Source organism: Mycosarcoma maydis, chromosome 3 (genome assembly GCF_000328475.2).
Source record: "Mycosarcoma maydis chromosome 3, whole genome shotgun sequence".
Classification (NCBI taxonomy): domain Eukaryota; kingdom Fungi; phylum Basidiomycota; class Ustilaginomycetes; order Ustilaginales; genus Mycosarcoma; species Mycosarcoma maydis.
The window spans coordinates 1,198,385-1,223,253 of record NC_026480.1 but is presented as its reverse complement, the minus strand read 5'-3'; the positions used below and the strand labels follow the sequence as shown (position 1 = coordinate 1,223,253).

The 24,869-nt window shown below is 53.2% G+C and overlaps 11 protein-coding genes across 11 annotated transcripts; 5 read left to right on the top strand and 6 right to left on the bottom strand.

Moving 5' to 3' along the window:
• Positions 1-73: 73 nt before the first annotated feature.
• UMAG_01873 (uncharacterized protein) lies at positions 74-2,152 on the top strand (the record flags this gene model as incomplete). The annotated part of the gene is made up of 1 exon (XM_011389509.1): positions 74-2,152. One exon carries the CDS (start codon positions 74-76, stop codon positions 2,150-2,152), a length of 2,079 nt encoding a protein of 692 aa, XP_011387811.1.
• Positions 2,153-2,299: 147 nt separating this feature from the next.
• Positions 2,300-4,189, bottom strand: UMAG_01872 (uncharacterized protein; the record flags this gene model as incomplete). The annotated part of the gene is made up of 1 exon (XM_011389508.1): positions 2,300-4,189. One exon carries the CDS (start codon positions 4,187-4,189, stop codon positions 2,300-2,302), a length of 1,890 nt encoding a protein of 629 aa, XP_011387810.1.
• A 1,326-nt stretch (positions 4,190-5,515) lies between these two features.
• UMAG_01871 (uncharacterized protein) lies at positions 5,516-8,536 on the bottom strand (the record flags this gene model as incomplete). The annotated part of the gene is made up of 1 exon (XM_011389507.1): positions 5,516-8,536. One exon carries the CDS (start codon positions 8,534-8,536, stop codon positions 5,516-5,518), a length of 3,021 nt encoding a protein of 1,006 aa, XP_011387809.1.
• A 419-nt stretch (positions 8,537-8,955) lies between these two features.
• Positions 8,956-9,938, top strand: UMAG_01870 (uncharacterized protein; the record flags this gene model as incomplete). Its single annotated transcript, XM_011389506.1, has 3 exons — positions 8,956-9,124; positions 9,200-9,326; positions 9,401-9,938. 3 exons carry the CDS (start codon positions 8,956-8,958, stop codon positions 9,936-9,938), a joined length of 834 nt encoding a protein of 277 aa, XP_011387808.1.
• A 440-nt stretch (positions 9,939-10,378) lies between these two features.
• UMAG_01869 (uncharacterized protein) lies at positions 10,379-12,088 on the top strand (the record flags this gene model as incomplete). The annotated part of the gene is made up of 2 exons (XM_011389505.1): positions 10,379-10,471; positions 10,559-12,088. The coding sequence occupies 2 exons, from the start codon at positions 10,379-10,381 to the stop codon at positions 12,086-12,088; spliced, it is 1,623 nt and encodes a 540-aa protein (XP_011387807.1).
• Positions 12,089-12,843: 755 nt separating this feature from the next.
• On the bottom strand, positions 12,844-14,463 carry UMAG_01868 (uncharacterized protein; the record flags this gene model as incomplete). The annotated part of the gene is made up of 1 exon (XM_011389504.1): positions 12,844-14,463. One exon carries the CDS (start codon positions 14,461-14,463, stop codon positions 12,844-12,846), a length of 1,620 nt encoding a protein of 539 aa, XP_011387806.1.
• Positions 14,464-15,084: 621 nt separating this feature from the next.
• UMAG_10264 (uncharacterized protein) lies at positions 15,085-15,522 on the bottom strand (the record flags this gene model as incomplete). The annotated part of the gene is made up of 1 exon (XM_011389659.1): positions 15,085-15,522. One exon carries the CDS (start codon positions 15,520-15,522, stop codon positions 15,085-15,087), a length of 438 nt encoding a protein of 145 aa, XP_011387961.1.
• A 460-nt stretch (positions 15,523-15,982) lies between these two features.
• On the top strand, positions 15,983-18,877 carry UMAG_01867 (uncharacterized protein; the record flags this gene model as incomplete). The annotated part of the gene is made up of 1 exon (XM_011389503.1): positions 15,983-18,877. The coding sequence occupies one exon, from the start codon at positions 15,983-15,985 to the stop codon at positions 18,875-18,877; it is 2,895 nt and encodes a 964-aa protein (XP_011387805.1).
• A 92-nt stretch (positions 18,878-18,969) lies between these two features.
• On the bottom strand, positions 18,970-19,646 carry UMAG_01866 (uncharacterized protein; the record flags this gene model as incomplete). Its single annotated transcript, XM_011389502.1, has 2 exons — positions 18,970-19,063; positions 19,138-19,646. 2 exons carry the CDS (start codon positions 19,644-19,646, stop codon positions 18,970-18,972), a joined length of 603 nt encoding a protein of 200 aa, XP_011387804.1.
• Positions 19,647-20,255: 609 nt separating this feature from the next.
• Positions 20,256-22,022, top strand: UMAG_10263 (uncharacterized protein; the record flags this gene model as incomplete). Its single annotated transcript, XM_011389658.1, has 1 exon — positions 20,256-22,022. The coding sequence occupies one exon, from the start codon at positions 20,256-20,258 to the stop codon at positions 22,020-22,022; it is 1,767 nt and encodes a 588-aa protein (XP_011387960.1).
• Positions 22,023-22,127: 105 nt separating this feature from the next.
• On the bottom strand, positions 22,128-24,728 carry UMAG_01864 (DNA cross-link repair protein PSO2; the record flags this gene model as incomplete). Its single annotated transcript, XM_011389501.1, has 1 exon — positions 22,128-24,728. One exon carries the CDS (start codon positions 24,726-24,728, stop codon positions 22,128-22,130), a length of 2,601 nt encoding a protein of 866 aa, XP_011387803.1.
• Between the last annotated feature and the right edge of the window lie 141 nt (positions 24,729-24,869).

The following is a 24,869-nucleotide window of genomic DNA, read 5'->3' as shown; positions in this document are numbered from 1 at the left end:
GCTGATGCAGGCACGATCGATACGGCCAAGCACTTCTGGCGTCACACATCTTTTGCACGGTTCGGCGAGCAGAATGTCATCCACCGCTTCTACAGTTAACGTCGGCTGGTCGGTCTCCAAGCCCGAGCAGAAGAGCGGCGTTGCACCTGCTTTCTACCAGACATTGCCTCCACCACACTGGTCCAATGTGCCAAAGCCTTCGGATGCCTCTGCGGCGCTTGACGTCTCGCGAAGAAAGTTCCAGTCGCCCTGGCCATCTGCCTCAGCTCATGGCCTTCTCGGATTCCTCCGTGCTCGACTATTCGACTGGGACGAGGTGCCTTTGCCGCCCAAGACAGCTTCTTCGGCAGGTGGAGCTATTCTGCCGCCTGTGAACAAGCCTACATGGACAGCATCCGATACCGATACACTAGGCTCGGACGAGGAGAGCATCATATTCACCTGGCTCGGTCACGCCATCTGCCATCTACAAATTCCTATCGGCAACGGTCGAAAGATCACAGTTCTCTGCGACCCTGTTCTCTCTCGACGTGTTTCTCCGGTACAGTGGTTTGGTCCTCAAAGATATACGGATGCACCCGTGAGCGTCGAAGAAATCGCCCAAGCTACCGAGAAGGAAGGCAAGAACGCTTGGCCCGACCTCGTCGTCCTCTCGCACAACCACTACGACCACACCGACTACACCACGATTCAGAAGCTGCTGAATCCTTCCTCCTCGCACATCAAACGTCCACATGTCTTCTGTACGCTCGGCACCAAGCCCTGGTTCCAGTCGAACTTCGGACTGACTGATGCCGAGGTGACCGAGTGCGATTGGTGGCAGCAGAGCACCGTTTCGTTGGGCGACGAGGCAGTACTCAAGCTTACTTGTGTGCCTGCACAGCACTTTTCCGGAAGAGGCGCGTTTGATCGTGACCGCACACTTTGGGCAGGCTGGACATTCCACGCCCTATCCGCGACCTCAAACAAAGCGAGCGTCTACTTTGCCGGCGACACCGGTTATCGTTCCGTTCCGAGGGGAATGCCAAAGCAACAAGAAGATTCATTGCCCACTTGCCCCGCATTCAAAGAAATCGGGGAAGCGTTGGGGCCATTCGACGTGTCACTCATCCCTATTGGAGCGTATCTGCCACGGAGCGTCATGTCGACGGTTCACCTCGCGCCGCAAGATTCGGTGCTCGTCCACCGCCAAGTCAAAAGTAAGAGATCCTACGGAATTCATTGGGGAAGCTTCCGGTTGACGCCGGAAGACGTCAACGAACCGCCCAAGCTGCTGGCAGAGGAAGCCAAGCGTCAAGGGATCGATCCAAATGAATTCGCGACTGTTCAGATTGGAGAGAGCGTCTCGATCGCCGTCGGGCCTTGCATCCCCATTAGCGCTTCTGAGCATGTAAAACAAGACGAGCCGCTTCCCGAATCCAAGTTGGGCACCAAACAGCACTGGGACGATGTCTACGCACGTGAGGTGACCAACTTCAACGAGATCGGCGAAGAAGGCGAAGTGTGGTTCGGAGAAGATGCCGTCATGCGCATGATTCGATACTTGGAACGGTACTATACCGAGACTGTGGCCGGCACGTTCTCGTGCGACGCTAGCGCTCCCACCGTATTGGATCTGGGCACGGGAAACGGCCACCTGCTATTCGAGATGATCGAGTCGTCGGCCGATCTGGAAGAGATCATCAGCGCCGATCGTTTGGTCGGCATCGACTATTCTGCCGCTTCGATCGAGTTGGCCAAATCCATCGGCGTTAAGCGTGGAGGTGATTGCGAAAGGGTTACTTTCACCACCGCAGATCTACTCGATTCATCCTCAGTGGAATCCCTACTCCACCTTCCCACTTCGCAACTCGGCGCCGCCGATCAAGGATGGGACCTTGTTTGCGATAAAGGTACACTTGACGCCATCGCTCTCTCCTCGCAGCCCATCAACGGCTCTCTTCCCATCGACCTTTACTCAAACGCGGTCAACACGCTCGTCAAGAAACACGGCATCTTCCTCATCACCTCGTGCAACTTTACCGAACAAGAACTCACCGCCAGATTCACCTCAAGAGGCTTCCAAGTCCAACACGTCCTCCCTACCCCATCCTTCACCTTCGGAGGCGCAAAGGGATCCACCACCACCTCGATCGCGTTCATGAAGCTTTAATTGTCATATTTACATATTCTCGCTTGCCAATTACCCATCTCCATTTCTTCGCATTTCTTCGATCAGCGCCTCGAGATTGAGCATGATACAGCAACAATCACGAATGAAAAACACACAAGAACTACAAACAAAAACAAATCGTTCCGACTATAGATGAGATGGAATAGTGGACGAAGCCGCCTTGTCGGCCGCAATGTGCTTGAGCAGTTCAGCCGCCTTTTCGGCCACAGCAATGATGGCAGCAGTGGGATGGCCTGAAATTTGCTCGGGGAAGATGCTCGCATCGCACACTACCAATCTGTCCACGCCATGAACGTGCAAAGCTGTGTCGACGACCGAATCCGAAGCGTCGGGACCCATCTTGGCCGTGCCGACGGGGTGGTAAAGGGTGAAGGCGCGCTTGCAAATGAACTTCATCAACTGATCATCAGTGAGCTTGTCTGGATCGGTGGATGATACAGGCCACCAAAAATCGTCCTCGTTGTCGCTTTGATAGTCCTCAAGATATGGCTGCAAGGCGTTGGCTTTGGCAATCGCGATGGCGAGACGTACACCAGCGAGTGTCACCTTGCGGTCATTGTCGTCGGGGTCGGTGAAGTACTTTGGATCGACGATCGCTTTCTCCCACGGATCGGCCGACTTGATCGAGATGGTGCCCTTGGATCGAGGTCGCACATTGAGACCCACGATCGAGACACAACCGGTACCAGCTGGTGCCGTAGTGGCGCCGTGGTCAACGTACGCCAGAGGTGTGCAGATGAGCTCAATGTCAGGGCCCTTGCCCAAGGAACCAAAGTATTGCGGACGATTCTCGGGCTTCGTGAGCGAGTTGACCAGAGGCAGCGACTGGTCGTTGCACCGAACAAAGGCAGCAGCCTCGCCAGCATTGCTCGATACCGGACCACCACCCGTCACGAGCCATCGTGCAAGCGACGGAATGGCTTTGATGTCGCTGCCGAGATAGTCGAGCGTATGGCCCGGCTTGGCTTTCACATTGATGGTCGAGTGACACAGGTGGTCACTGAGTCGTTGGCCGACCAACGCGTTGTCGACCACAACGGGGATGCCGTGCTTGTTGAGCGTCGCTGCGGGACCGACACCGGACAGCATGAGCGTCTGAGGTGAGTTGATAGCACCGCCACAAATCACGATACGCTGTTTGGCAGCAGCATAGTATTTTTTGCCGCCCTTGCTGTTCTGCAACTCGACAGCGATGGCCTTTGGCCGTGAGCCGGTGCGGTCAAAAATGACACGGTTAACCATGACATGAATGCCGATGGTGAGGTTGGGTCGCTTCTGCACTTCGAGGGGCAGATAGGCGGTAGCGGCAGAAGAGCGTCGGCCGCTGCTGTCAATGAAAGTGGTGAACTGTGTGACACCCTCGCTGCCGCGATGAGTGTTGAGGTCAGGGTTGAAGGGGATGCCTACCTCGACACAAGCATTGACAAAACCTTTGGAGGTGACTTCGGATTTGTATGACGAATGGCCCGTCTTCCAGGGCCCCGAGCTGCCTCGCTCTTCGACCTTCACATCAGGCTGAGATGCGTGAGGAGTGTACTTCTCTGCACGGTTGAGGAAAGGGAGAAACTCTTTGTAAGACCAGCCTTTGCAGTTGTACTTTTCGCTCCACTCGTCATAGTCGGAAGGGGCACAGTGATGATACATCATGGCGTTGATGGAAGAAGAGCCACCAATGAGCTTTCCACGAGGCCACTGCATCTCCTTGTTGAGCACGGAGGCTTGAGGTGTGGTGGTGTAGTCCCAGTCTCGCTCCGTCTTGAAGTTCTTGGTGAAAACAAGGGGAGCCTTGACCTCGAGAGCGTCATTGTTGCCGCCTGCTTCGAGAACAAGTACAGAGGTATTGGGGTTCTCGGAGAGACGGCTCGCCAGAACGCAGCCTGCCGTACCGGCGCCACAGATGATGAAATCGTAGCTTTTTGCCTTCTGGGCCTCCTCCACGGTCTGAGGAGCCAAGTTGGCAGCAGTAGCATACGCCGAAGCGTCAGAGAGTAGCGTAGGGGAAGAAAAGAGACCCATGGTTGTGGCTGAGGTAGGGTTTGGATGTGTGAGGGAAAACAAGAACAATCCTGCGAGGAGGAGGAAGGAGGACAGAGAGGAGGACGAGGGGGAAAGGGGAGCGTCTTAATATAGTTACCTGGATTGTCGCTTCGTCTGAATGGGTTACGGTGTGCTCAAAGGAAGCTCTCCTTTGAACTACTCACACGCGGCTTGGCTTCGCGGATACAGTCACGAATTGGATTTTGCGAAAGCGCATTGTAGCGTGACTCTTCCGCAACAGCGCCGCAACAGGCTGTGCTCACGACTTGGATGTGCCATAATAGAGAAAGTGGCTGGCCCGTTCGCACAGGCGGCCATGGCTTGACAGAGCGCTGTCGCCATGCCAGGCTCCTCATCGACTTTTTTCTTCATCAAGTCAAAAGCGAGCATCTGACCACTGCTCAAACGCTCTCGACGACCGACTTTGTTGGCCAAGATATGAAGCGCACGCACGATTCTCGCAGTCCAGCACATGACCCTCCATCAGTGGTAGTCTGGCGATCGAACCTATCAGGTTGGAACAGCAGTCACGAGTGTAAGCAGGGTCCTGTGCCATTTCCTCTGTTCTTTGCACGCCACGCTCAGTTCGGCTAATCCTCAAGCGCTTCAGAAGTGCGGGGGGAACTAGTTTTACACGTAACATAACCGAGCATAGCAGCCGCGGAACAAGCCAAACTCAACGCACGACTGTGGTCCAATCGCCTTAATAACGAATCGTGAATTGAGCGTGTGAGCGTGTGTCACCAGAGCTCCTGCAGGGTTCAACGCAGACCAGAAGCAGAAACGTGAGGCCAATCACGAATATGCGGGGAAAAGTCTGCCACACAGACACAACTTTACCCATGCTGCGCCAAAAGCCCCGCTCCAACTTGAACTGCAATCCTGAATGCCCGCCTGGCGGAAGATGTAAAGCAAGTTGTTGTGACTGCACTTGTGCCTGTGGTTGTAACGATAGACGACATTCGTGATTCGATTTGGTGACCAAATCACGAATGTGAATGGATCGCATTTTGCAGTACGTGCCGCGGAAGCTGGCACCACGATCTCGCGAGTGACACACCATCCTCACTTAAGAGCTTGTTCGTTAGGTACTATCGCGAGGCAACCATTCTGGACATATGCACGTAAACGCTTAAACTTCGCGAGTGGATGCATTCCGCGGTCATGTGACACCGACTGAGGTTCATTACGTACCCAAGTCAGCGTAAGTCTAATTGCCAGTATCCGCTATAAGCAAGACAAGCGCCGCTGGGGTCACCAACCCCTTGGTAAAAAATCTTTGGCTGTCTGCGCTAATTCAACGTGTCATTCAACGTACGACATGCTCTCTGACCAACCCCATTCGCGGTCATACCATCCAGCGGCCTCAACACCACCTTCTCCCTTCCATTCTGCCGAACTATCGACGACCACCCACTCTGGAATCATGGTCGCGGTTCGTGTCGGCAGCAGGCGGGCTGCTCTCAAGATGCCTTGGACTCCAATCCCGTGCACCACCAACGTCAAGCCTTGAGCATACGTCGGATGAGGTGCGAGCGTGAGCATGGCGGTGCCATTTTCGTAGAAGCTTCGATCTTGTATGTCAAACTGCGCCGACGTATCGGGTGAAGGAAAGCGAACCGGACTCTCCGTGGGCCAGCCATTAAATGTTGATCGGGTAAAGTTGTTGATCGTGGGTCCACCAAAAGTGACAATGTTGCTGTGCTTCCAGCTCTCGCCGGGTTTAGCAGAGTCAAAGTCTGTATCGACGATGATTTGAGAGTTGATCGCGCCGTACAGTAGCAGATCGGCCGCAAAACGTCTTGCTACCCGAGTCCAAGCTGCAACTTCTACCTGTGGTCCTCTTGATGGAACTATCAATAGTATAGGCCCTTTTGACGTTACAATGCGCAGCAGCGGCCCGAATGGACGAACTGCTCTCGAAACGGCGGTGGTAGTATCTCTATTGCTCACTTCCCAGCTGCCACTTTCTGAACGTAGAAAATCGACTCGATCCGTGTTGTCTATTTCAACTTGTTGCTTTTGTCCGTTGATCTGGAATCGTAGTGACGCTGCATTGCCGAGAGACGGATCGGAATTGGCAAGACCGCGGCGGCGAAGCACATGGACATCTAGCTCGAGACGGCGTACGTTTCTGGCAACTATCTGAACGTGATTGCTATTCGTTTCGTTGTCCAGTGTAACGTAGTTCACCTCCAGCTTTGCAAGTCGTCCGGGAATCTCGACTTCGCTGATACGCCACCCTCCTTTCGAGCCCGCTTCAGCAGGATTGAAGACGGTAAGAGTGAAGTTCTGCGGTACTACTGGCATTTTGTACCCAGCATTCTTGCTGGACGAGCAAGCTGCTTCGATAGCTTCTTGCACATCATGCTCGGAAAACAACGTGTCCCACCAATGCGGACGTCCAGCAACCTCGGAGACCTTGACCTTGTCGGTCAGACCCGATCGACGATTCCACCCATCTACTACCATTGCCAGATCCTTCGGATTCCAGGGCGGCACGTTGGCATCCGCAGACCCGAACTTGACCAGCAGATTCAGTCCAGCAAGGTTGCTGCTGTACAGATCATTCTCAAACATGGTCAGACTGCTGTGTAAAATTCCTTGCAAAGCTGGGTCGGTATGATGTCTTCCTACTTTCCATGCAAACGAGACATAGTCTGACACTTTGCTGTAGGCGGATCCAACCATACCGCCGATGGCATGATCAGGGAAGCGCGACAGCCGGTACCACGCACCCTGGCCACCGTTCGAGTGTCCCATTACAAATAGCTTCTGCGGATCAAATTGCCACGCGTGTTTCTCTTCTTTTGTCCAGGAAGCCGGAAGACCGTATAGATGCTTGTTGAAGGCTGCCACAGCCGCATCGGCTGCTTGTAGTGATGCAAGCTGCCAATCGTAGCCCCATGGTGTACGTCCCGTGGGAAGAACGACCCAGTTTTCCTCCTGACGTTGAATGCTGTTGCTGAAGAACAAATCGCGCACGTCGACACCTGCGCCATGGAGCGTCAGTATCAGAGGTGGAAGCGATGCGTCCTGATCAGGAACTTTAGCAGCCCTTCTCGGTGGAGTCGCTGCTGCCATTTGTACGGTTCCATCCTCGGCGAGATAGCTGTACATGTAGGCGTACAGGCCCTGATCGTTGCTTGAACCGTTCCAGAAAGCTGGCTTGTGAGTGAGTGGGATGCGTGCATTTTTCGCAATGGTAACCTCACCAGCGTTGCTCTGCATCGTAATACTGACGGTTAGATCGAGAGAATCCAAGTCTGAGTTGAGTGGGGAGTTCTGAATGAGCTTGACAGGAACTGTCACCGTTTGTGCAGGCGTAACAGTGAGCTTTTGAGCTAGCTCGGCTATGAGGGGGGAGCGTCCCGCATCCTGACCCGCTAGGCTCACATTGTGCACAGTGTACGTGTCGTTAGGGCTGATGTTTCGAATCGCAAAAGACAGGCCCCATCCAGCCACCCATCCGCCAACAATGTGAGGAACGTTGCTGTGGTGCGGATCAGCATGCACTTCTAAGAGGTCCTGCTGGTTTACATTCTGCAACGAGCGCGCTGCGATGTCGATACCAAGGGTCATCTTTGGGCTCTCTTCCCCACCGTTGTTTCGCGGGTCGCCAAAGATTCTTATCTCGTACTGCGACCGGACAAGCAGCTTGTAGGATCCTTGATGCAGATGCAACAAATGATGCGAGATTGGAAGTCTGTCTTCTGTGGACTTTTCTTTAGAAAATGCAGCAATGTACGAGTACCAATCTCCGGTGTGCCATTCGATCGCATCTTGCGTTGTGTCTCCTTGGAGGGACGAGGTAGGTACGATTGCAAACTCTGCGGTCTTGTCCATGGTCACAGCGAGAGCAGTGCTGTTCTGTTTCATCTGAAAATCGGTTGCTGCAATCATCTGCCATTGCAGGGAAGACCATCCCGCACTTTTGCGTATCCACGCCCAATCTACGTTTGGGTATTCTACAGTGAGCGAGTGTTTTATGCGTTCAGGGTCCTGTGCTTCGATTTGTGCTTCGAATGTTTGCAGCATCGTAGTGGCGTTCAAAGGGCCGTAGGTTGAAAGGTGTCTCTTTGGGTTCGTACTTGGGTCGAGCAGCTCCGCATAGCTATAACCCACGGAGGCGGGGAACCCGCCAAAAGGCAGCTCTCTCATCCCCGCCGGAAAAGGGCCAAGCACCTGCCATGCCTTGTCAAGTGTAAACCTTGTCGGTGCATCTGAAGCAGATGCAGATTGGAACACCTGCTGAGTTGCCACGGCGAAGGCGACCAGCAGAGCCGCGGCGCCCCCGACCTTTAAGAGAATCGCTCTCAGGGCCATCGGAAAGAAAGTGGCCTGGCTGCTCGTATCGCTTCTGGAATAGGGAATAGCTGCTGCGATGCTGTCGACTATTCTTTGTTTATGGGACGCATATCAGTGTGGAGAGATGCGGTGAGTAGATAGAAGTGGGAGAAGGCTCGCGAGAGGATTGACGATTTCGGCGACCGCTCAATGCGTGTTTCGGCTTTGGACCCTGCATTCACCAAGTCAGCTCTGACGCACAGACGCGCCAACTGGACATACAGGTCAAAGATCGAGTGCGATGTTGGCGACGATCCTCCTGTTTGCCTTGCCCATCTCAACATGCAACTTTGATCGCTTTCGTATTTGTTCACATCTGCCTCGATCCGTCAATCAAGTACCAACTCGGACGATTTCCGGTCCGTCCGCCATTGATCTCCACCGGAGCTATCTGCAAAATGTCAAAGCCAGCACCAGGTCACAAGGATGCCGTCTACCATACCCAGTGCACGGGACAGGCGCTTGAGACGGTGAAAACTCATTCGTCTCCAGCGGAGCAGACTTTGTTCGGAGCCTGTTTTTGTCCATTCGTGCATCGGGTATGGATCGCTCTTGAATATCTTGGAGGTGAGTGGTCTTTTTTTTTGCTTACAGACATTGCTACTCGATTGGTGACCATTCTGTCAGCTTGATTATCCCCAGTGCCTTACCAGTATCGCGAGGTCGATCCCTACAAGAAACTAGCAGATCTGCTTGAGCTGAATCCTAAAGGTCTCGTACCAGCGCTCAAGCTATCGAATGGCAAAGGCTTAGCCGAGTCCAGCGTGATGTGAGTGCCTTGCGACAATGTCGCGCTTGGCAAGTACTGACAGAAATACATCTTCTCACCTTGACCGACCGCAGCTTGGAGTACATCGACGAGAAGTATGGTGGAGGTAAAGAAGGCAAGTCGCTGCTGCCCCCCTTGTCTAATCCATACGAGCGAGCCGTCTACCGCCTAGCAGTCGACAAGGCGAATCGAAATCTCATTCCTTCCTTCTACCGCTATCTGCAGGCGCAAGAAGTCGAAAAGCAGCTCGAAGGAGCCAAAGAATTCACATCGCACCTGAGCGACTTTGTACGTTCCATGTCGTCCTCTGGCTCGGTAGGCTTTTGGGACGGCAAGGCGCTTTCCATTGTCGACTGCACGGTAGCTCCTTGGCTGTATCGAGCGACCAATGTGCTGCGACACTTTCGAGGCTTTGAGCCCGAACAGCTACTTGAGCCCGATGTAATGGAGAGATGGACTAAGTGGAGAGACGCCGTCTTTGATCTCGACGCTTTCAAGGCTACCACTTCGACAGACGATCTATACCTCGACTCGTATGTGCGCTACGCTCAGAACCGCCCCATGACGTCCCAGGTGGCCGAGGCAATTAACAAGGGTCGAGGCCTTCCTTGATCACCATTCACCGTTGGTGGACGCGTCACGATCACGAATGATGGAGCAGGCATCTGCTTGCATCGTCGACATCAAACTGCCACAAAGCTCACAGCTGTGTTGTGAAATGCAAAGACCAGTGACAAATACGTGTGGACATTCGTGGTTAAGTGCGGTTCCTTCTTTCGTGATTCACGATTGTGACCACCTCAAATCACGAATGTATTGCCGGCGGAAACCTGTGACGACACCTTTCTGAGCGGTGGAAACCTGGTACGATGTCTTTGAGAAGCTTCTCGGGGCAGCCTTGTCCGCATTCGCGATTATCACAATTTTGAAAGCACCACCAGAGCGTCGAATTTGCAGCTGCACAGACACAGATGCTTATAAGTCACGAGTCACATTCACGATTAAATCTTGGCGCCGTCTTCCTCAACATCACCATAGACTCTGTATCCACGATGACGACTAGCGACAAAGCTCCTGAAGCCGAGCTTATTGCGCGACCACTCGTGTTTAAAGGTGGCAAAGTGGTGCCCAACCGACTGGCCAAGGTGAGCTGTTTAATCTGGCAAGGCTAGGCACGACGAAGAGGATTGCTGATAGCCATTTGCCTGTTTCGGGATGCTTTCCATTAACAGGCTCCTCTGGAAGAGACTCTCGCACGAACCGGAGGTGGACCACCCAACCATGCTCACTTTGAGCTCTATCGTGCATGGGCACGTGGCGGGTGGGGTCTCATCATCACCGGCAACATTGCGATCGACCCTCTACACCGCGGCACGCCTTGGGATGTCATCCTTCCGTACGATGAAAAGAGTCTCGCTTTCTTCAAGACTGCCATGAAGCGGTACGCTGATGCTTGCACAGGTCGCGATCAGCCAGGCATTGTCGATCAAAAGTCGCGTCCGCTAGCCGTAGTTCAACTCGTCCATGCCGGTCGACAGTCAATGCGAGGTTCCGGTCGAAGCATCACTGCGCCTGCGCTTGCACCTTCAGCTGTTCCGATGAGCACCATGGCTAATTTTGGGCCTATCGGCAAGGTTTTGGACCATCTGCTTTGGGGTTCCGTTGCAGCTATGACCACAGAGCAAGTGCATCAGCTTCGAGATCGCTTCGTACAAGCCGCTCTCATCTGCGCAGACGCTGGCTTCGACGGTGTCGAGCTTCACGCCAGTCACGGATACCAGCTGGCAGCTTTCCTGAGTCCACGCACCAATCTTCGTACGGATCAGTACGGAGGCTCGGCCGAAAATCGCGCGCGACTCGTGCTTGAAATTGTGGATTTGATTCGCAAACAGGTTAACGATGACTTTATCATCGGTGTCAAGTTGAACAGTTCGGATTACGTTCAGGGTGGACTTACCGAGGATGATGCCTTGCTCAATGTCAAGTGGCTTGCCGATACGGATAAGGTGGATTTCGTCGAGATCAGCGGAGGCAATTACGAAAATCCTTCGTTCGCCATGAGCGGTTTCGATTCCGAAGCAGAGAAGGCTAAGATCGAGAAGCTCTCGTCCAAGACGACGTCGGCTAATCAAAAGTCGGACTGGAAAGCTACTGGTGCCGGTGCTGCTACTGTCCAAGGATCGGGTGTAGACCCTACCTCCAAGACGACTGCTCGCACGGGTAGACGAGAGGCTTTCTTCCAAAACTTTGCCCGTCGCTGCCGTTCCACGCTGCCCGCAGATTCGCGTCTTAAGATCATTCTCACTGGCGGTCTGCGTTCACGTCACGGTATCGCTTCCGCCATCCACCCGGACGATGGTGCTGCCGATATGGCGTGCCTTGGCCGCCCGGCTGCTATCTTCCCTTCGCTCGCCCGACGTCTCACCGACACTTCGATCCCAGACGCTTCTCGCGAAGCAGGTACACCAGATTTCAAGGTCCCCGCAGTCTCCAGCCTCGCGCTCGTACCCATCAAAATCGTCGGCGCTGGTTGGGAAACCTTCTGGTACACGTTCCACATGGCACAGACAGTGCTCAACAAGGGCGAGGACGCTACAAAGTCGACCTTTGCTTTAATTAACGATTACGCCAAAACTGGCGCTACCCAGACTGGCTTCAAGGAATCCAATGATGATTGGTTCATGTTGGTCGTCATGACCATCATCCCTATACTTGCTTGCATCGGCGTTTTTGTTTTCGGCTCTAAATCACCCGTCTCTTGACCCAGTAAGAAAAGCTTAGCTTCCATCTTTCTATACCACGGCTCCCTCCAAAGTTTACCCTTCGGGCCTAGTACGCTTGTGACCCTTGTGCCTTGCTGCAACATGTGTTGGCCATGTCAAAGATTCTTGTCGCGGCGTGTGATCGTCCGGGTATATGGCATTGCGACAAAGCATGTAAATCTAATCTACAGCAGATCGAACGAGTAACTGAACGACATGGCTTATGTCCTGTTGTGGAAATGTTGTGATACAGGTATGAGCGGGGGCCGCAATCGTGAATGTGGCGCGCAAGGTTCGTTGGGTGGTGTTGTAGGCTTTCGTCTTGGACTCGAGCGTCGATCGGCCCAAGTTTTATGGCCGAGGTGACTGCTGTCAGGATCGAGGTGTAATCCTCAAGAGATTTCTGTTTTCGAGGGTTGATCCAACAGCTGAGAGAGGCGCTGGTGGGACCCTGTTTTGTTAAGGTGGCGCCAGCGGTTGAAAATGTGTTGCAGTTGGATCGGCAGAGTTGCTGGTGCCAATTGGATCAGCGCAGTGAACGTGAGGGTGGTATGATTGTGTTGAATCTATCCTCGCAACTGTTAGACCTCGTCCAGCTTGGCTTCATTCAGTGTGAAGTTGAGATCCAGTCGTGAGTGTCGAAGAATAGTTGGGGCGATAGAAAGCTAGGTAGACCCTTGGATGTTGCAAGAGTCGCTCCATCGTCTAGCATTTCATTGCTTGATCGCTATCTGTCGTGCGCCGCGCCGATGCTTTTAGATGATGGGAGCTGAAGAGACGACGGCCTGGCCGCTCTTCTCTTTCTTGTCCTCAGAGCCCTGATCAGTAATGGAACGAGTCCTGACGCCCTCTTCAGAAGTAGCAAGCTGATCGGCATCGAGCAATCCCATCTGAGAAATGTCGTAACCGTTGTCTGCTAGATACTGACGGAAAGCCTCGTCGTCCTTTTTCATGCTGTCTTGCCCGATGGCAGGGATAAAGAAGAACGTGATGATCGCCGAGAAAATGGCAAGACCTCCGGCAATGTAAAAGGTTCCGGCATAGTAGATGTTGCTGTCCGGCGATCCAAGATCAGCTTGAATCTGGGGATAGGCATACGAGCCCGAAAATGCGCCGACTTTGCCGATGGCAGCTGCCACGCTATAGTATAGGCCCCTAACAGCTGCAGGACCACATGCTTTGCTAGCCAGAAGGCCAAGTTGGTTACCCGGGCCTAGCTCGCCAAATGACAGAAACAGGCCATACACAACGACCAGTGGACCGATGCGATCCCTGATCTGCCCAAAGGCGCCTCCCATGGCAAAAGCAAGGACCGCCTGACACAAGAGGCCGAGGATCATTGTGTTTTTGGGACCGAGCCTGTCGGCAATGAGGGCGCCAATGATGGTTCCGGGCAGATAGAAGCAGTTGAGAGCGGTTGAATACGCCAGAGATCGCTTCAGAACGGTGTAGTCCGAAGCGCCCTCAGTGGGATTGAGCTGCTTGATGAGGAGGGAAGAATAGATGCCAGAAGGGTAAGAGACGTAGTCGTAACAGAACCAAGCAATGCAGACCGCCAGAAGGCGAACCCAGTACCGTTTGAAAATGAGCCAGTAAGGAACATTCTTCTTGATTGCGTTCTTGCGGAAATGCTCGGGTTCTTGCATACCCGTTCGGAAAAAAAAGACGAGCAACGGTGGGATTGCGCCGATTCCCAGCGTGAGACGCCAAACCCAGGCAAGATGGTTCATGCCGAAGATGAGCAGCAGAATGTAGGCGACAAAGGCAGCAACGACAAAGCCGAGGTCGATCATGGTATTGGTGGCAATAATGAAGTACATCTGTTGTCGGTTCTTGTTGACTCCCTCGCCCTCGGTGTTCTCAGAGGCAGCAACGGATCCACTGGGATACTCAGCACCGATGGCAATACCCAGGATGAAGCGGTATGCAGAAAGGGCGGCAAAGAGGCCACCGACAGAGCCGCCAGCTCCCCAAGCTCCAGCGATGAGCACGGACCAGAGCGTGAGCCAGATTGAGGCGAACCACATGCCGTATCGTCGGCCAAAACGATCGACGAGGAAGCCGAAGAGGAGCATACCAAAGACAGTACCGGCAAAGACGAGTGAAGAGAATTGCGATTTAAACGCCGTGAAGCCGGGATAGTCGGGATAGGCGTACGAGAGCACGGTGAGGACAGGTCCACTAGACGCATTGACGTAGCCGTCGGAGAAGAGGGCGGCCCCACATGCGAAGATAAGTCCTACGGCACCCAAGCGAGACTTTTTGGCAGCCGGCTGGACGGGAGCTTCGTGAGACGACAACGACGACGACGGGTGAGCGTCCTTCTCGCCATCTGGCGAGAATTCCTGGCGACGAGTCTGCTGAATATCTGTCATCTCGCGTCTCTCGCTGGTCGTTAGAGGGACAACGATGCGATTCTGAGGTTAGGAAAATTGTTGGGGGGAAAGGGGGAGGAGGAGTAAAGTCTGCAATCGAGAAGAGCTGTATATATGTGTGCAGTTGCCGAGTGTGCTGCGATTCAGGGCCTCGAGCTATAGTCACGAGTCACCACGCACGAGTTAGGAGTAGCGTGGAGAAATCGTGAATAGGTCTGTGAGTGGGGGCTGAAATTTGGCTAGTTCCTCATGAAGCGGTACAAGCACACACGGGTCTTTTGGCAACCAACGAGGCTGCCTGAAGGTCGCCACATTCACAGATTGACGATCTGAACAAGTCTGTGACTGTATTCACGGCATTGTACGGTGCGCCCCACTCACGACCAGACCGATGCGGAGTAGAGTAGCAAGCGGGCAATTTCAGCTCGGCTAATCCGTAATACTCTCGAGTGTTATCCCCTACAAGCGAGCAAGGAACAATCAACTCCGATGGTGCTCAAAACGGCGGTTGCAGAAAGCGGCGGCAAGCTGAGGCTGAAAAGGAGATTTTTATTTTTTTTTTGATTACTTTGTTCGCTTGATACAGTTTGGTTGGCTTGTGAGACATGGCAATTTTTAAGACTAAGACTCAGCAATGCGCGCGATGAAAAGCTCATCGTAGACACCAACTATGAGGTTTTGGTGGGTCGGCTCAATCGTATCGGTGCTCGAGCGAGTCCACGTTCCCTCGATCCTGCCGTGTCTGCTGACGGTCGTTGTTCGTCTGCGTGGATGCAAAGCTCGGTTCTGCTTCGTGCACAAGCTTCCGAGCCACAAGGTAGTCACCACCTTCCTTGCCGCCGGCTTGGACAGTCGAAAACGCTCGAAAGGTAGACATGGCATGCATTCGACGCAGCTATAGAAGGTACATACACTCATTGCTACCAGCGTAGGTCTACTGACTGTTGAGTCGTTGATCAACCCTGCGTCAAGGTCACGCACGTTTGGCGAACACGTTCCCCAACGATTGGTGATAACTAACTCAAGCCTCGCCCGGCATCGGATCGACACAACAATCATGAATGGTTGCGCACTGTACCTACAAACCCGAATGGGAGAAGTGAGGACGCTGTTCTGATCCTGCAGATAGCCAAGCGAGCTACTTTATCCTAAGCTAGCTTTGCCTGTACTTTAAAAGCCCGCGCCTCTTCCTTTCTCTCTATGAGTCTAGAATGAAAAGACGTTCCTAGGCTAATCACCACGTTCGTCTACCATGCATCTTCTACATTCTAGTAGCCAGATGACGGCCATGCATCTAGACATTGTCATTAGCTCTCTGCACAACCCCGTTGCGGAGCAGTTGTCGGCCGATACATTCCTCTGAGCCGACTTCCGAGAAAAGCCTCATTTTTTTATTTTTTTTGATGATGCTTCTTCCCAAAAATTGTGCAAGCCAGACGACATGTGTGTTGTGATGCTGTTTCACAAGAACAACGCTTCATCATCCATCGCAGAACCCCACAGCAGCTTGACAGGGAGCATGGAAGACCTGCTCAAGGCGCTCCGCAACATCGGACTAGCTCTGCCGGATCCAGAGCAACTCCTTCAGCTTTCAAATCTCGATAGCGAGGTACAGGACAATCTTGCTCGTCATCTTTCTCTCACCCCAGCCAAGAACGACCTTGTTCCGGACGAAAAGGAGGATCAACGCGATGACTGCAGCGAAGAACCCACAGAAGACGACGACGACGACGAAGACCCTTTGCTCGATCCCTTGATAGATGCAGACCTCTTCAAAGGTGCTGTACAAGCACTGCTTGAGAACTACAACAAGGCAATTGACAAAGAGAGAGACTTCCTTCGAAAGGAGAAGGACGCTCTTGCCTTGCCAAAAAAGTTCAAGCCAGTGCCGCTCAAAGCTTTGCTGGCAAGGCAAACGGCAGAGATCAAGAAGCGCCAAGAAGAGGTCTTCATTGCTGGACACGACGTAGAATCGGGACGTAGGCGAAGACGGCTCTATCTTCCGCGCCAGACTTTCGATGGCACGGGTAGCTATGCTTCAGACAGGCCGCTTGAACAGCTGGAACGAATTGATGTAGACGAGCTAAGGGCACCTAAACGATTCGATGGCCGGTACATCATATGCATGGTAGCCTCAAGTCTCAATCTCTATGTCGGCTGCACTTTCATCGGTGTGCTTCCTTCCGGTAGCGCAATCCCAATCACCATCGCCCACTTTACCAGCAACCTCCATCTTAGCAGCTCACAACTAGACTCGCATCTGCCGGTTGGCACGGTGATTGCGATACGTGAGCCTTTTGTCAGTCTCAATCACTTTGCCAGAGGTGGACCATGCCAAGCTGGAAAGAGCGTCCCAGGTGTTCGCGTAGACACCCCTACGGATGTTCACATTCTCGATCGAGTCAATGAGGCGCACGCAAAGCTTCTTGACGAGATGACCTGGATGGTTGACGTGGAGAAAAATTCCGATGAATTTTTTGAGGACGTCCACTCGCTGCTCATCAATTCTCCATCGGCTGTCAACAACAGCGGATGCCGCTGGCTGCAAGATGGTCCCCTCTCCCGTCTTATCGCTTCTTCAGATTCCGATAGTCTTTGGCGCCATTTAGAAACGCTTTCGGAGCATCAGATGGCAGAACTCAGCATGCGGACGCGTTCGCTCATCCAATCCTTCCTCGGCGACAACCGTCCAGGGGCCGCACACCGCGAACTATGCGCTGCTCGCTTGCTTGGTCTGCGCCTCTCGATCTCTACCGACTGCTCGATAGCAGAAGATCTCGAGCTTGAAGGCCTCGTTCTGTACAAAAAGTGCGACTTTGAATCCAGCCGACTCGCCTATGAAGCAGCTCTCTCGGCTTACCCTGCTTCTCAACGCACATCAGCGCAAGACCGCATTCTTGAAACGCTCAACGCTGTTCGATCCGCAGAAAAAGCATCTGCTTTAGGTCCCACTCACGAAAACGTCTGGGGTTATTATTTTGACTCACAATCCTACGCCACCCCTCGATTCGACATTCAAGACTGGTTCGGCCCTTTGGCTATCGAAAGTATCCCAGGTGCAGGCCGTGGGTTGGTTGTCACCCGCGATGTGGTAGAAGGAGAGCTGCTTTTATGCTGCAAAGCCGCTGCCTCGAGCTATTCAGCCGAGGCCGGGTGCAGAGGCGTCTACCTGTTGCGATCTTCGGTGGAATCAGGAGTGACCAGCACGACAACTCAGGTTTTGGCAGCAACCAAAAGTATCCATGCCATGGTCGATAGACCGAGCCAACTCACGCTGCCGATCATGGGTTTGACAGCGGGACCTGGAGTCGAGTATTCCAAGTGGGTCGCGGAACAGTATCCCGCGCCTCCTCATCGTACTTACACCAATGCACAGACGCCAACAGATCAGGTGGAATCGCTGGTGCGAGCTTGTTCATCGCAACTCGATCTTCAATCGGACCAGAAGGAAAAGTGGCGCAAAGTGGTACTCGAAGGTTGCACGCGGCCCTCCATCGACTCGAGCTACGTTGATGGCGTGCTGCGCTTCAACGCGTTCGGACCAGCAGCCAATCCAGGCGGCAAATCGTTTTCCAATCAAGAACGGCAGCAAGACTCGGAACTGACTCGCTCGACCATGGTCCATCCGCTTCCTGCGATCCTCAACCACGCCTGCCTGCCTAACGTTTCGTCAGTGTTCTTCGGCGACATTGTGACCACGCGCGCCCTCCATCCTCTCAAAAAGGGAACTGAGATCATGCATCAATATGTCAAAGGCGAACAACCATGGCTGATCCGCCGCTCACAACTCTCCAAACACGGATTCAAATGCAGCTGCGGCATCTGTTTGTTAGACGAACGCGATGGGCAAGACAAAGTGCGAGAACGCGGTCAGATCATCGGCGGATCTCTGCCGATGTTGCAAGAACGGAGTCGCATCGTGCTCAAATCTTCCATCTCGACGCAACCGCAGCAAGGCAAGCAGGAAGAAGATCATCGTGACTTGGCCGAGTCTCTGCGAGAAATGGTGGAGAAAGTGCAGTCCACATATCATGCTTCCAGATCCAAGTTGCGTCCGGACCTGATGAAGGTTTACCAGCTCAAAGCGCTCCATGAAAGCGAGTACGATGTGGATGCTGCAATTCAGTCGGAGCTCAAGGCGCTCGAATCGATTGGTTGCACAAGAGCACAGGAACGCCAAGGCAGAATACTGAACGAGTTGCCGTCGTTGCACTTTGATGGAGGGATCATGTCGATGCTCACGCTGGCAAGATTGACGCTCAAGCAGAACAAGGCGGTTGAGACAAGGAAATGGGTAGAGCAGGCCTTCTATACGCATCAGTGTACGATTGGTGGTGGGCTGGATATCTTTTTGGATCGATGGCTTGAGGCTTTCCCTGACCTTCCTTATCGCGATTGGCTGCCACGATGCTAGATTGATCAATCTGAAAACATTTCCGCCGGGCTTTCCATGTGGTGCTGCAAAAAAATCTATTGCTGAAGATCGGTGTCACAGGTTTGCGTATCTTACTCTTCGCCGACCCATCTGGAAGCGATATCTCCAATGTGTGGCAAGTACGGATTCCTCGATAGTGAAGGCGCAGATTTGTGTGCCGTGGACCTGTCGAGTTTCAGAAATCTATGTGAGCAATCCTTCTGCGCATCGTCTATGCTTGATCAAGGGAAGAGACTTACGCGTTGACCCAGAACCAACCATAGGCGCCCATGCCGACGAGCAACCCGATCGTTTTCAAGCCCAGCACTGTCCTGAGTATCCAGAGCAGCACGATCAATCCTACACCACTCAGCCCAGCCTGGTACGCATGGAACCTGGCAAGATCATTCTCCGTCTCCCAAATCAACACAAACGCCGAGCTGAAGGGAGGTAATGCCCAAGCGATAGCACAGATGCTGCTCAGACTCCATGCTTGCGATGTGCCAAAAGAGTGTGAGTATCCTCCTCCGGAACCATTGTTGGAAGCGGGACCGCCTTGAAGCGATGCATTTGCTTGCTGCCATGATGGGAGCGATCGAGGAAGTTGCTGTGATTCAACTGCAGATGCTGCGTCAAAGACGACATTATGGGAAGAGGGTTGGTGCTGATACGATTCGGTTGCATAGCGTGGGTCGAGGTCGTCATCGAGCGACTCGCGGTAGCCTCCACCGGTGCTGTTGTTGATGAGTGGTTGCTTCTGATCCGCCATGATTGCAGTTCGTATACGCTCAAGCGATTGAGGTAGTGACCTTGACAAGGTGTTGAAAGGCTAGGAATGAATCAAAAGTGCAGCCGAGAGAGAATAACACTTGTGACTCACAATCACGAATCACGAATTCTCGACGCAGCGGGGTCCTTGTTTTCGCACGGGAAGCGTTCGCAGGTGCAGTTGGCTCGAGCGCGACGAAATCGTGAATCGTGAATTATACGTACACAATTCACCGTTGCTCTAACTTACTCACACTGTAACACGTAACGCAATGATGAAATTCTGAATCGTGAATCGTGAATTGGCCGTGTACAAGACTCACGACTTGCTTGATCCGGCTTCGGTTCTCCACATAATTTACTAAACTTTGACAGCTGCATGCAGACACCGCTTTGCCGACGCAGCAGCAGTCATGAAGTAAGTTAGTTGGCAATTTGCTTTGCAGTCGTGAGTGAGCAATCCGCCGAACGCCTCCCTCGTTCTCTGTCCAACTATCCAAGGCCAACTAGCTCGAACGATGCCCTAGAGTCGGCTTTGAAAAGGTGAAAGGTTTCCGTTTGTTTTCCTCTCCTCGTTCTTTGCCACCAACACTCTCACACAACGCTCAAAATGCCGGACAACACAGATCCCAACACCAAGGACGGCCAGCCCGCGCCTTCCATTCTCACTTCGAAATTTGCCAAGCTCAATCCCTTTTCTAAGACAGGCGCCTCCGATCCAGAAGGAGGAGGAGACAATCTTGGTGAAGAGGTCGACTTCGACTCAATCGCAGGCGGTGGACATGCTGCTCGACGAACGAAAATCACCAAATCCGAGCTTCGAATCAGTCACGCCTTGCGACACTTCCTCGTCCAAGAAAACCTCATCTCCCCCGCCGATGCTCTCTTGGACCAACCTCGAGCTTCTAGCTCGGATGCGCTCAAGGCATTTGTCGATCAATCGCACATCAATGTACCCGAGTACGTACGCGATCGCAGTCGACCGCTGAGTGAGTACTTTGTCAGCTCCTCACACAATACATATCTCCTTGCGCATCAGCTGTACGGTTCCTCGTCGGCGGTTGCCTACGAACACGTGTTGATTGCAGGTGCGAGATGCGTCGAGATCGATGCGTGGGATAATGAGGACGATCCGCAGGAGCCCAAAGTGACGCATGGCTACACGCTGGCTTCCCACGTTCCCTTTCGCGCTGTTTGCGAGACGATGAAGCAAGCAATCCAGAAAGAGCAAGACGAGGCTCAGCGCGATCACAGCTTCAAAGTTGCCCCCATACTGCTGTCGCTCGAAAATCACTGCGGCCACGCTGGGCAGAAGAGGCTGGTCGAGATCATGCATGAGGTGTGGGGTGACCTTCTCATCTCTGGTCCCGTGGACAAGAACGAGCCTGCTAGCGAGCATACTGCCCTCGACCACTTAGGAGCAAAAATCGCTGTGATGGTTGAATTTTACCCATCCGAACAGCCTCCTGTTGCTGAAGAGCAAGATAGCGACGACCAGGAGGAGAAGAAAAACAAGGCCAAGCGAAACGAGGCCAAGAAGGCGGGAATCATCCCTGAACTCTGTTCTCTCGGCGTCTATGCTCAATCCGTCAAACCCGTCAACGACTCTTGGTATGCTGCCACGTTAACCAATGGACCACACGATCATCTCATCAATATTTCCGAAACAGGTTTGCTTGATCTTTTACCCAAACATAGCACAGCGATCAAAAAGCACAATGCGCAACACCTCATGCGCGTCTACCCCAAAGGTACTCGCATCAGCTCCAAGAACCTCAATCCTGTTCCCTTTTGGGGTGTGGGTGCTCAGGTGTGCGCTTTGAATTGGCAGACTTTCGACCACAGCATGCAACTTAACGAGGCGCTCTTTTCCGGTTCGGATGGGTACGTTCTCAAACCACCCGGTCTGCGAATCGGCGGAGACGGACAAACGTCTCTTGGTCGCCACAAACTCATTCTTTACATAGCAGGTGCCACCGACCTGCCTTTACCGGCCGGAAGGGACGCCGACGAAATCCGACCGTATGTAACATGCACACTCATCCTTCCGTCCGACCTCGACTCAGAACCTCCGAAAGAAAAAACAAAACCCTACAAACAGCACAAGCTTGGCATTATCCACAAAGGCGAACAGCCTATCCCCACAGATGCGCTCTGGAACGAACAGCTCGAGTGGGAATTCGAACATGACGAACTCGCTTTTGTTCGCATCTTGATCAAAAGCGACGACAAGTTCGCCAGGAACCCGCTCTTCGCCGTTGCTGCCGTGAGACTGGTGTACGCCGCTCAAGGTTGGAGGTTCATTCGATTGCTCGATCTGAAAGGTAGAGAGACCCATTCGACGCTGCTGGTCAAGTTCGAGCTGGAGAAGCTCTAGATTTGAATTGGGTTCCGGTAGAGACATACTTGTTGGCATTGCAAAGTGATTCTTCTCTGTAGGAACGGGTCTTCTGTATCAGTCATGAGTGTGTCCGTTTGGTGTTCACCAGTACGTGCTAGCTCTAGCGTCCAGCTGTACCAACCCAAGTTTTTCTCTCCTGCGCTTTTCAAGCATCCATTTTTCGAACCATTTGGCCATCTTGGCCCTGCTGGCAGGACTGCCCACGTTGACGGTGGCGATGATGCGATCATAGCGAGTGGACAGCGCGAAAGCGGTCAATTCGAAGAAGCTCGAGTGTTCCGAATAGGGTACGCCGTAGATCATGTAATCTGGGGTGCTGTCTCTTGTTGGCAAGAGATTGTGAAAGGTGAATGAACGCGATTGGTTCCACTGGATGAGACGGTCGAGGCTGGGAGAGACCGTGTCCATGCCTGCGGGTGGTTTGTACGTCCAGCCTGTGGGACGGAAGGCGACTGCGTGCGTGAAATCGTGCCCGTGCGTACGCAGGGCAGCAACAACATCGCGCAGCGCTTCGCCGTTGATCGCGTGAAGATTGGTCACGTGCACCGAGGCCAATGGTGAGCGAGTGAGCATTGAGTGTAGTTCCGGGTCTTCCAATTGCGCGTACACACGATATTTGCGTGAATCCATGCAGAAGATCTTCGAGTTCATGGCGCGAGCAACGGCTTTGACAATGCGTTCCTTGCCAATCGTGTACGTGCCGATGACGACGAGCAGACGACCGCCGTCGCGACGCCGCATCGAGGACGCAGCCTCTCGGGACAATTCAGTATGCTTGGTTAACCAGTTGGATGCGTTGGCATCGTCTGGCGTCGTTGTCTTGACTTCCGCTCTAGAATCGTCTTGCACTTGCATCCCCTGCACATACGAATCCGTTTCTTCGGCTTTGACTCGGCCATTGGCCTTCTCGCTTGGATACGACACGTCGAGCAAGGCATTTTCGGAACGTTCAGGCATGACCCGATGCAGAGTCGAACCTTCCGAGCCAATTTCACCACTTACGCACGTGCTGTCCTCCTCGACAGGATCCTCTTCGTCTTGCTCTCCCAAGAAAAGGTTTTCTTCGTCATAGTCAAACCTTTCTTCTTGTACTTCTTCCTGCTTTACAGACACGTCGTTCACTCCGCGCTCAATCTTCAGATCTCGATTGCTAGAGTCTCTCGATATTGAAGAAGGACGCAGAGCAGATAACGTGCCGTCAGAATTCTCGACCTTGGTATTGAACCATCCCTTGAAAGCATTGGCAGCTGCGCTATTTGTATCGATGCTACTTCTGGTCTTGCGTAGTTGTGCTTGTGTCCAGTCCTCTTGCTCTCCAGCTTCCTTGTCGTGCTCGATGGCAGCGTGATTTGCCCGTAGCTGCGCTTCGGGTACGATGCGCCGTACGAGTTCAGCGCAGGCTTCAATGACCTGATCTTGAGCCGGGAAACAGTATCTTGGGTTGCAGTAAGTAGTATCGAGGTAGATGATGTCTAACTTCTTACCCGCGACGGACGGATGATTCGTGTGAGCTGGGCTTGCACGAAAGTCTCCACAGTGTAGATAACGGAAGATCCGCCCCGTACCAATGTAGGGGCTAGCATGATTGCGTGAGAGCAGTTGCGATGTCTGTGGGCCTTCGAAGAGAAAAAGACACGAGCCTGGGCAGTGATTGGCCTCGATGCAGGTTACCATGACGCCTCCGCTATCCGGAACCGGAACCGCCACTTCCATCGGTAGCGGTCTGAGCCACTGAGGGTCGACACCAAGATGAGTGCGGCAGAGGTTGGCCGTAGTGACACTGCAGTAGATGGGTCCGTGGTTCCAATTGGCAGTCATTCCACCGTAGTGGTCGCTGTGGAAGTGTGTGAGAAAGTAGCCGCGGCAGCCTTCGATCTTGCCAAAGCGAAATGCGTCCACAGTGAGAGGCATACCCTCGAGTGCCTTATAGAAGGGGGCTGTGCGAGCTTCTGGACGAGATCTTGCTTTTCCACGGTAGTTGGCAGCTTCTACTGCGTCTGCTGTTGCCCATTGTTTTGATTCTGAGTGTGACTTCATAAGCACTGTAAAGGCGGATGAGGCTACCCGCTTTGCCGAAGAGACCAACGAACTCCCGGCTTGCGTGGGCGATACTAGAGTTGTCGAGACGCTTGAGCTTGGATACTGTGCATTGGTTGGAGCTATAGTTGCATCAAGAGTGGAAGCCAGCTCGGAAATGGAGGTGAGCTTGGCCGTCTGCCTTGGTGCTACGGCTGAACTGACTGTTGGAGGCGTGGAGGTGCCAGCAGGCAGCGCAGGCGAGCATGACCGCACAGGCGAGGGTTGATCGACAGGTGATATTGGATTTACATTGACTTGATCCCTCAAGATCTGCGGTTCTGAGGTGACAGTCTCTGCAGCATCGAGGCAGGTGTTGACATGAGCCTCCACGGTATTGAAAGGGACTTTTCGACTACAGATGGGGCAATCGGCTGTGCGCTGCGTCTTTAACTGGCTCTGAACGTGGGCTTGTTGCTGGTTGAGCTCTAATTTTGTATACTGTAACGTATCGGAAGAGATTGGTGAAGATGCTGTGGGACGACCGTTGCCGAAGAAGGAGAGAAGGGAGGGTTGAGCCGAGCCAGTTGGACCCGCTTGTTTAGAAGGGCTCGAGGATGTCAATTTTCTCCTCTTAGCTGGAGATACGAAGGCAGACGGTGCCATGTTGCCGTTCCATGGCTCCAGTTGGAGCTTCGACAGGAATTATAGAGAGACAGGTCGATGGCCAAATGACGGTTGGAACGAGCGAAGGTTCAAGATGATGAACCTGAGTGGCTGAATTTGGAAACTCAGCTGTGGGTCTCT